The following is a 10,884-nucleotide window of genomic DNA, read 5'->3' as shown; positions in this document are numbered from 1 at the left end:
GCTATTCTACTTCTCCATAGACCAGGCACATGTTGGGGAACGTAGTAATTTCAAAATTTTCCTACGCACACGCAAGATTATGGTGATGCATAGCAACGAGAGGGGAGAGTGTGATCTACGTACCCTTGTAGACCGACAGCGGAAGCGTTAGCACAACGCAGTTGATGTAGTCGTACGTCTTCACGGCCCGACCGATCAAGCACCGAAACTACGGCACCTCTGAGTTTTAGCACACGTTCAACTCGATGACGATCCCCGGACTCCGATCCAGCAAAGTGTCGGGGTAGAGTTCCGTCAGCACGACGGCGTGGTGACGATCTTGATGTACTACCGTCGCAGGGCTTCGCCTAAGCACCGCTACAATATTATCGAGGATTATGGTGGAAGGGGGCACCGCACACAGCTAAGAATATGATCACGTGGATCAACTTGTGTGTCTAGGGGTGCCCCCTGCCCCCGTATATAAAGGAGCAAGGGGAGGAGGCCGGCCGGCCCCTATTGGCGCGCCAGGAGGAGTCCTCCTCCTAGTAGGAGTAGGACTCCTACTAGGAGGGGGAAGGAAGTGGGGAGGGAGAAGGAAAGGGGGTGCCGCCCCCCCTCTCCTAATCCAATTCGGACCAGGGGGAGGAGGCGCGCGGCCCACCTTGACTGCCCCTCTCTCTCTCCACTAAGGCCCATATGGCCCATTACTTCTCCGGGTAGGGTTCAGGTAACCCTCTGGCTCTCCGGTTTTCTCCGAAATCACCCGGAACACTTCCGGTGTCCGAATATAGCCGTCTAATATATCAATCTTTATGTCTCGACCATTTCGAGACTCCTCGTTATGTCCGTGATCACATCCGGGACTCCGAACTAACTTCGGTACATCAAAACTCATAAACTCATAATATAACTATCATTGAAACCTTAAGCGTGCGGACCCTACGGGTTCGAGAACAATGTAGAAATGACCGAGACACGTCTCCAGTCAATAACCAATAGCGGAACCTGGATGCTCATATTGGCTCCTACATATTCTACGAAGATCTTTATCGGTCAGACCGCATAACAACATACGTTGTTCCCTTTGTCATCGGTATTTTACTTGCCCGAGATTCGATCGTCGGTATCTCAATACCTAGTTCAATCTCGTTACCGGCAAGTCTCTTTACTCGTTTCGTAATACATCATCTCGCAACTAACTCATTAGTTGAAATGCTTGCAAGGCTTATGTGATGTGCATTACCGAGAGGGCCCAGAGATACCTCTCCGACAATCGGAGTGACAAATCCTAATCTCGAAATACGCCAACCCAACATGTACCTTTGGAGACACCTGTAGAGCTCCTTTATAATCACCCAGTTACGTTGTGACGTTTGGTAGCACACAAAGTGTTCCTCCGGAAAACGGGAGTTGCATAATCTCATAGTCATAGGAACATGTATAAGTCATGAAGAAAGCAATAGCAACATACTAAACGATCGGGTGCTAAGCTAATGGAATGGGTCATGTCAATCGCATCATTCTCCTAATAATGTGATCCCATTAATCAAATGACAACACATGTCTATGGTTAGGAAACATAACCATCTTTGATTAATGAGCTAGTCAAGTAGAGGCATACTAGTGACGTTTGGTTTGTCTATGTATTCACACAAGTATTATGTTTCCGGATAATACAATTCTAGCATGAATAATAAACATTTATCATGATATAAGGAAATAAAATAATAACATTATTATTGCCTCTAGGGCATATTATGTTGGGGAAGGAGACCAGCCTGTCGTGGGGTAAAAAAGGAGAGCTGACCGGACTCCAAACATGCATCAAAACCCTGGTGGACAAGAAGCTCAAACTTGTCAACGTAGTCCAGGTTATGCTCACCCGCTTGATCCTCCCGTGCCAACAACGGGCCTTCAACCTGTGGGAGTTCGACCCGGCGCGGCACCAAACTTTGAGCAGGCTCTTCGACACGACGTACGAAGATGCCTGGAAGGTGCTTTTCAAGGGCGCCATGGCTCCCGCATCCGCTACTGAGGATCGCGGATTCAGTGCGTAGCGTCACGCTCTTGCGGTAAGCTGCTTTTTTTCCTTTTACAGGGTATCAGTATTTCATAGTTTGACTCCATGCGGGATCTAAGCTCCCTTTCCTTTGACAGGATTGGCAGGTGACGTCCGGACAGATCAACTGTCCGGCTCCTTTGCCTGAAGGCCCAGCGGACGCTCAATTGGCGAAGCTGCTGGTTCCGGCACCCTATGTGGTGCCGGAGAAGAAGGCCAAGAAGAAGGCCGCGGGGACTCGAAAGAGTGCCCGACGCCCGGAGGTGTTTCATCATCCGACGAATCCCAGATGCACTCCTCCCACGAAGATGAGGAGGAGGAAGAAGAGACCCCTCCCCCTCCAGCGGGGGAAGGGAAGAAAAGGAAGGCCGTCCCAACTGGGGAGGCCGAAGGGTCCAAGAAGGGGAGAACCCCTCCTCCGGACTATTCCACTAACGCCGACGACGGTGAAGAGGAGTGGCCGCCCAGGGCCAAGCCCCTGGCGAAATCGTAAGTATCCGGATACCGGAGTGATTTCATAGTATTCGTTTATTGCACAACTTTCCCTTATGTCGAATATGTTTATGCAACCTACCCAAAGACCGGCTCGATGTGTCGTCGAGCGGCTCACTGGACTCGTCGGACGTGAACTCGCTGCCGACGGCTTCCTCCCCCCGCCCTACGGACGACACCAAAGTGTTGTCCCAACAGGTTCCAATCCAGGAGGAGGTGGTCCTGGAGGCGCCGCAAGGCAACCTCCCGGACTCCAGGAGTAAAGGGGACGAAACCCCCCAGGGCTCCAAGTCCGGCCCTAGGCCGGACACCGCTCCGGAACCTTCAAAGGTTCCAGAGTCCGGCGGGCGACCTCCTTCCAAGAGGAGCAGGCCCGCCGTGCCGGTGACCTCCGTCCAACCGGAGGCGCCAGACAATATGTTGGAGGCGCTCCAAGGCGCCTCCATCAACGAGGGGCACCGTACTATTATGAGTGCGGTGCTCCAGAAGGTTCAGTCCGCCAAGAGCGGACTGACTGAAGCTTGTACAAGCCTTTTAACAGGCTTTGAGGTAAGTAAAGAATATGTAAATAACATCACCGCATAGACAATAGAAGCCAGGCAGTCTTGTTGTAGGTTACTCCGGGCACGCTTGACGGTGTTCGGTCGTTTACTGGTCGGACTGGAGAACTGCCTGGAGAGGCTGCTTTGTACTTCCGCCGCAAGGGCCGCCGTGTGCTCCTCCGTTCGGAGGGAGCGTTCTGTGTTTCCATTGACCGTAATTACTCCTCGAGGGCCTGACATCTTGAGCTTAAGGTATGCGTAATGCGGTACCGCATTGATGCGGTTCACCCGAGCAGTGCGTGATAGCCACTGCGAAACGGGACTATGTCGAAGATTAACTCCTCGCTTCAGAAATTATCCGGAGATCCGAAGACCACTTCAAGTGTGACTGAGCCTGTACAGTTGGCCTCTACACCTGGTATTACGCCTTTAAAGGTCGTTTTGGTGGGCTTAATCCTCGAGGGATCTATGCCCATTTTCCGCACTGTATCCTGGTAAAGCAGGTTCAGGCTGCTGCCGCCGTCCATAAGGACTCTAGTGAGATGAAATCCGTCAATAATTGGGTCTAGAACCAATGCGGCGAATCCGCCATGACGGGTGCTAGTGGGGTGGTCTCTTCGATCAAAGGTGATCGGGCAGGAGGACCATGGGTTGAACTTTGGGGCGACTGGCTCTATCGCGTATACGTCCCTTAACGCGCGCTTCCGCTCCCTCTTGGGGATGTGGGTTGCGTATATCATGTTCACCATCCGCACTTGTGGGGGAAAACCCTTCTGTCCACTGTTGTTCGGCGGCCGGGGCTCCTCGTTGTCATCGCTATGCAGCCCCTTGTCGTCATTGTCGACGCTTAACTTGCCTGCCTGCTTGAACACCCAACAATCCCTGTTGATGTGATTGGCCAGCTTTTCGGGGGTGCCATGTATCTGGCATAAGCGGTCGAGTATTCGGTCCAAACTGGACGGGCCTATAGGATTCCTTTTGAATGGCTTTTTTCGCTGACCGGATTTAGAGCCTCTGAATCCGGCATTAACTGCCGTATCATCTGCATTGTCGCCGTTAATGCGGCGCTTCTGCTTGTTGCGACGCGACCTGCCACTACTGTCCCTGGTGTCCAAATTACCAGGGTTCTTGGTTATATTGTTGCTACGAGCAAGCCAGCTGTCTTCTCCCGCGCAAAAGAGGGTCATGAGTGTCGTGAGTGCTGCCATAGATTTCGGCTTTTCCTGTCCAAGGTGCCGAGCTAGCCACTCGTCACGGATATTGTGCTTGAAGGCTGCTAGGGCCTCGACGTCCGGACAGTCGACTATTTGATTTTTCTTTGTTAGGAACCGTGTCCAGAATTGCTTGGCCGATTCATCTGGCTGCTGAATTACGTGACTTAGGTCATCGGCGTCTGTGGGTCGCACATAAGTGCCCTGGAAATTGTCAAGGAATGCGGCTTCCAGGTCCTCCCAACAACTGATTGATCATGTTGGCAAGCTGTTAAGCCAATGTCGAGCTGGTCCTTTAAGCTTGAGTGGGAGGTATTTGATGGCGTGGAAATCATCGCCGCGGGCCATGTGGATATGAAGGAGATAATCCTCAATCCATACCGCAGGATCTGTTGTGCCATCATATGATTCGATGTTTACAGGTTTGAAACCCTCGGGGATTTGATGATCCATTATTTCGTCTGTGAAGCAGAGTGGGTGTGCGGCGCCTCTGTACTGGGCTATATCATGACGTAGCTCCAGTGAGCCTTGTCTACTGTGTTCGGCCATGCCGAATTTGTGGCCGGCGTGACGGATGCCGTCTCGAGCCGTGGGGCGCCCACGCGATCCGTAGATCGATCTTGTTTGTCTAGCCTTGTCCTCCAACATATCTCGTAAGTCCGACGCATATTCCCGTGCCTTGGTACGGGGTGCGGCTTGAGTGGAGGGTCGGGAGGCCTCTCTGTCGCGGCCACGAGGTGGCCGGTCGGCCGCATCAAGTGCTTCCTCCTCTAATTGGGGTAGCAACCTGCGCTTTGGGTAGCTCTTGGAGGGGCGTTCGAGTTTATGCTCTTCGGCCGCAAGGACTTCGGTCCATCTGTCGACTAGCAAATCTTGATCAGCTCTAAGCTATTGCTGTTTTTTCTTGAGGCTTTTTGCCGTGGCCATAAGTCTGCGTTGAAAACGCTTTTGTTCGACGGGATCCTCTGGCACGACGAATTCGTCGTTGTCGAGACTTGCCTCGTCTTCGGAGGGAGGTATATAATTATCGTCCTCGACCTCTTTGTCTGCCGCTCTCTCATGAGGGCTGATTTCTCCATCCTCCTGTGCTAAATCTTGCTGGAGGAGGTTTTCTTCGGCGCTTTCCGGAGTATTATTATCTCCCATGCTAGAATCGCCGTGTTTGTTTTGGCGGGATTTTGAGCGGCGCCGCTGACGCCGGCGCTTAGGCTGTTTCTTGGAGGGGTCATCCTCCGCTGTTCCATCGCCATCTCCCTTTTTTGGGGTGTCCACCATGTATATGCCATATGACGAGGTGGCTTTCCAGGGCCTAGTAGGCGCTGGTTCTTCATCATCTCCTTCGTCGGCGTCCATACCGTCGATGTCTTCGGAGTCGAAGTCGAGCATGTCGGTTAAGTCGTTGACAGTTGCTACAAAGTGGGTGGTGGGTGGGCTTTGAATTTCTTCATCGTCCGAATCCCAAACCTGCTGGCCGCAGTTCGGCCAGGGCTCTCCTGATAAAGAGAGAGACTTCAGTGACTTCAGAATATCGCCAAAAGGCCAGTGCTGAAAGATGTTCGTGTCAGTGAACTCCATGATCGGCGCCCAATCGGATTCGATTGGCAGGGGCGCGGAGTGTTCGGAGTCCGGAGAGGAGTCCGGCTTCTTGGAGTCGCGAGTCTCGCAGAGTACGGGGCTGGTGTTCGGCTCAATCGCCATTGGGATCGCAGCCCCCGAGGCGGCGTCCAACCGCCCATCCTCGATCGGCGCAGTTGGCTTTGAATCAAGGATCGGAGCCGATGCGGGTGCGGCCTCCAGGGCACTGTTCGGCGGCAAAGCTAGATCATGCTCGTCGGGACAGTGCGGTGCGCTCGGCAGTGGCTCGAATCCGTCGAAGATCAAGTCCCCGCGGATGTCAGCCGTGTAGTTTAAACTTCCGAATCTGACCTGACGGCCAGGGGCGTAGCTTTCGATTTGCTCCAGATGGCCAAGTGAATTATCCCGCAGTGCGAAGCCGCCGAAGACGAAGATCTGTCCGGAGAGGAAGGTCTCACCCTGGACTGCATCACTGTTGAAGATCGTTGGAGCCATCGAGCCTGACGGCGACGACACAAAGGAACTCTCAATGAAAGCACCAATGTCGGTGTAAAAACCGGCGGATCTCAGGTAGGGGGTCCCGAACTGTGCGTCTAGGCCGGATGGTAACAGGGGGCAAGGGACACGAAGTTTTACCCAGGTTCGGGCCCTCTCGATGGAGGTAAAACCCTACGTCCTGCTTGATTAATATCGATGATATGGGTAGTACAAGAGTAGATCTACCACGAGATCAGAGAGACTAAACCCTAGAAGCTAGCCTATGGTATGATTGTTGATGTGTATGTTGTCCTACGGACTAAAACCCTCCGGTTTATATAGACACCGGATAGGGTTAGGGTTACATAGAATCGGTTACAATGGTAGGAGATCTGAATATCCGTATCGCCAAGCTTGCCTTCCACGTCAAGGAAAGTCCCTTCCGGACACGGGACGAAGTCTTCAATCTTGTATCTTCATAGTCCAGGAGTCCGGCTGAAGGTATAGTCCGGCCATCCGGACACCCCCTAATCCAGGACTCCCTCACATGCATTGGTAATTTTTCTCTTAATACTTGCATGCAATGATTAATGCACTTTGAAGTCTGAACATGTGATGGGGAACAACCAAATTGAGCCTTATAAAATGGAAAAACTAAAATTTTAAGATAAGCCCTATAAACTGAAAAAGAGGGAGTATTACTTTCATTGCAAGATCCCTATCTGCCGCTGACAGGCCTGACGCGCGCGATCGTGATCATCGACCCGATCGCGATCGAGTTCCAGCTGAAAGCGAAGAGCAAGACGGACTCTAAAGAGGACGAGCTGCTGGCCTTCGGGATCCGCTCGGGCATCCTCTGCAACCGGTGCACGATCGAGATCGCCTACGCGCCGCTGACCCCCTCGGTCGAGGCGATCATCGTTGGTGTCTGGGTAATCAACGGGGTGTGGCCGGAGGGTCTCCGGGGCCGCGTCGTCGCCAGGGTCACCACCGTGAGGGAAGGAGAGTTGCTGCTGCTCGACTCCCGAGACGGGAAGATGCCGATCAGCCCTTCGACCGGTGCGATCGACCTCTCAAGGCGCGTCGTGTCGGTGGACCTCAAGGGGGAGGAGGAGCTGGTGGTCTCCGTGGTGGCCTCCTCTCATACTGGTGGAAAAGAAGACGATGATGATGGCGGTGCTGCTGTCGTTGCGCGAGCACGCCGAAGAGGGCCGGCATGAGCAATGCCACCTATGATCTTGGTTTCTGCAAGGTGGAGGTCACTGTTGCCGGGACCCTTGTTTCGAGCTTGGTGAATGAGCGACGCGCCGCCGCGAAACTCATAGAGGAAAAGCCATGAATGGATGTTCTTTGTTTCTTGCGGTGCTCCACCCAAGCAATCATGGGAATGGAGAGGTTTTTCTCTCTGTGTTTAGCCTTGTTTCAAAGCTGCTCTTGTCTGCTTAGTTTCTTCGGTTCTACTTTTCTGAAGTGTTTCTCTGTATAGCCATGCTATTTATTTTTACTTATCTTTGCTCGGTTGTAAGTAAACCTGTGTTGGCCTACTTTGGGCTGTTACCTGTTGGTACAAGAAGTAAAACCTGAAAGATGCAAGTGTTCCAGCAAAAACATAACACTTGCTAGCATGAAGAATTCTGCCTTGTGTTAGAGCAATTTAATCTAACTTTCCCAGGGAGTTAACCAGTGATAAATGTACATATCATTTCAGGTTTTGCGGTACAACATAATATCCTAGCATTGCATTGCGGGCTTCTACTTTCAGACAGTAAGATGAGGCAATACAAATGATAATCATGAACTTCTGAGGAACTGCCAAAGAGATTTGCACCGTCGGTGCAGCGAAGCATGAGATGCGACTCAAATGTCGCAGGTCTAGTTCCCCTCTATCGCCACCATCAAGTATTTGCATTTTCACCGGGCTGCATATCTTGCTCATGGCAATCCTAAAGACTATCACACAGGTTACAAGATACCTACATATGCACTGTCTGCCTCATCATAATCTTCTCTGCATAGGCTTCAGCAGGTCTTTGAGGGTTCCCGGACGCCTGGCGTCCTTGGCCTGCGGCTCCTCCATGCTGCAGCTGCAGCTACTCGTGTTGAGGTTTGCGCCGCAGACGAGGCACAGGCCCTTGCAGGTGCTGCTGCAGAAGACATCCAGCGTTATCTCCAGGTGGATGATGTCCCGAAGGTTCTTCGAGATGTCGATCTCCTTCTCCCCGGCCGGGAAATGCAGGCGGTCATCCCAGTCTATATCTTCATCGTTCTCGTCCTCGCTGCCAGTTATCGAAGGGAATTTGGTTCTGTCTTCTTCGTATATGGTGCCGAGGTCGACCACGTCGGGTTCCTCCACCGGGTCTTCTGCCAGCAGGAGAGAGAAATTCGCGAATACGCCTTCGGCAGCTGGCTCAGCACACCTGCATAAGGAAGCATAATAATTAATAACAGGTTTCAGAACCAACAACAACACTGCTAAGTTGTATCCTTAAATCAGCCAAGTCGAAATTCAGGCCATAAATGGAACGCTACTTTTATCACGAGAAAAACTACGTTGCGGTTCTTTCAAAGAGTCAACAACGCCAGAATATAGTATCCCCCCTTAACAGCCAACAATGGATCTAATGACCAAAAAACAGCCTTGCTAATAGAACCAAAGTATGATGTAGCTACATCAGTTGTGGTATGAGATACTTATTCAACAAATCTTTCTTGCAATTACTAGAACCAAAGTATCTCCATGTTTCACAATTACTAGAACCTTTCTTTCAATTATCATCTCTGGCAAAAGCATCAGTACATGCCGCCATGTCAGCTCCAACTGAAAGATCAGTACATATGATGCCTTTGAGATAATAAAAAGGAAACAATACTCTACTAGAAACAGAGCAACTTTTCATGCTTGGATTATATCCATGATGCTGAGGTTCAAGGAGGAATGAAGGAAGACCGATATGATGCGAGTTTACCCATATAGTGAGATTGCACAAACTGCCCTCCCTGAGTCCTGGCATGCCAGATTAAACTTTGCCGAGCTAGCTAGCTGTAAAATGTGGCAGTTTGAAACTCTGTAGGATGTTTGTAGATGGGTAAGTGACATGGTTTCAGAAGTGCGGCGGCCGGGCAGATTAAGCACTCGCGCGCGCCGGTGCGCGGCAGTAACAACGGGGCGGTGCTAGCGATTTGGGCGGCGGATGATTAGTCATTGCTAAGCAGTTAGCACGCAGCTAGTGCTATGATGTAGAGTAGGATTCAGAATGGCAGCATCGATACTTTCTTTCACTTGGCTCTGAAATTTCTGTCCATGATGCATTGCAGACAGACATGCAGCAACAGCAGATAAGATGAGACGAGAAGCGGCGGCAGGAGGAGGTGGGTGCTGGATCGGGGGTGCTCACCGGTAGCAGCCGAGGGTGATGACGGTGCGCAGGATGCCGTCGAGCCGGAGCCTGCCGCGGCGCCGGGCGACGTCGACGGAGACGAGCACGGGCGTCGTCGCGGCCTCCCCGGCGCCGCGCCGCGGCTTGGAGGGGGGCATTATGCCCATGGCGGCGGCGCGCGCGCGGGAGTGCGGGGACGAGAGGTCGGCCAGGCCGAGACGCTCCAGGGTGGTGGCATACTCGACGTGCTGCGCCGCCGCGTCGCGCCGGTACACCACGGCCCCCTCCCACGGCGACGGCCCCTCCGCCTCCTCGTCGGCGTCGGCGAACCCCTCGAAGTCCTCCAGGTCGAGGGTGAGGAAGCCGTCGTCTTCCCCGCCGTCGTCCTCGGGGTCGACGGCGTGGCGGCGGCCACGGGTCCGCAGTCCGGGCGAGGATGTGAGGGGACGGAGCTGGAGGGGGCGGCTACGGAGTGGGGTGGCCGCCGTCGCCGGCGGGGCGCGGCGGGGGAGGAGGAGGGGCGGGCAGTGGCAGCGCACGGCGGCGGCGAGCGGATAATACACCATCTTCTCGTCTTCTTTCTCCCTTTCTCTAACGACTCTAAGGCTAAACTTACGGACATTTTCGACGGATTTTTTTATTACAGACTGAAGTGTAGCTTTACGGTTGGAGTATACCTGGCCATGGCCATGGGCAGCCAGGCCCGGCAACCCGGCCCAACGCTCCTCACGGGCCGGACCCGGACATGGGCCTAGATATTGAGCCTGAAACCGGGCCGGGCCCGAGCCCGTCATATTTGCGAGTTAACGTAGAGGGGGGCCACCGATGGAAATCAGGGGCAGGGACTGGTGTAGTCGTCTTCCGTGAAAATAATGCGTAGGAAGTTTCCGTAAGATCAACTCCACCCGGCCGACTTATTTTGTATGCGCGCATTTGTTTGATCGCGACGGACACAAAAGTTACCCAATGCGGTGACCTAAACGGACGCTCGCCCTTTTTTCATCCGCCCCACGACCCATTTCAGGCCCAAATTTGGACCGCGTTTGTGTCGGCGCGGATACGGGACGGACGTGCACGACACTTGCCCTTCTCCTCCCCTTGGCCCGCCTGTCAGTGACACAACGCCACCATTCCCCCCTCCCCCCTCCCCCCACTTTCAAAAAAACCTC

The 10,884-nt window shown here is 53.1% G+C and overlaps 1 protein-coding gene across 1 annotated transcript; it reads right to left on the bottom strand.

The window, feature by feature from the left end:
- Positions 1–7,982: 7,982 nt before the first annotated feature.
- Positions 7,983–10,329, bottom strand: LOC119332384 (large ribosomal RNA subunit accumulation protein YCED homolog 1, chloroplastic-like). Its single transcript, XM_037605569.1, has 2 exons — positions 9,734–10,329; positions 7,983–8,755 (listed from the first exon to the last, which is right to left on the bottom strand). The coding sequence occupies exons 1-2, from the start codon at positions 10,279–10,281 to the stop codon at positions 8,335–8,337; spliced, it is 969 nt and encodes a 322-aa protein (XP_037461466.1). The 5' UTR covers positions 10,282–10,329; the 3' UTR covers positions 7,983–8,334.
- Between the last annotated feature and the right edge of the window lie 555 nt (positions 10,330–10,884).

Source organism: Triticum dicoccoides, chromosome 7A (assembly GCF_002162155.2).
Source record: "Triticum dicoccoides isolate Atlit2015 ecotype Zavitan chromosome 7A, WEW_v2.0, whole genome shotgun sequence".
Classification (NCBI taxonomy): Eukaryota; Viridiplantae; Streptophyta; class Magnoliopsida; order Poales; family Poaceae; genus Triticum; species Triticum dicoccoides.
This window is presented reverse-complemented; position numbering and strand designations above follow the sequence as displayed.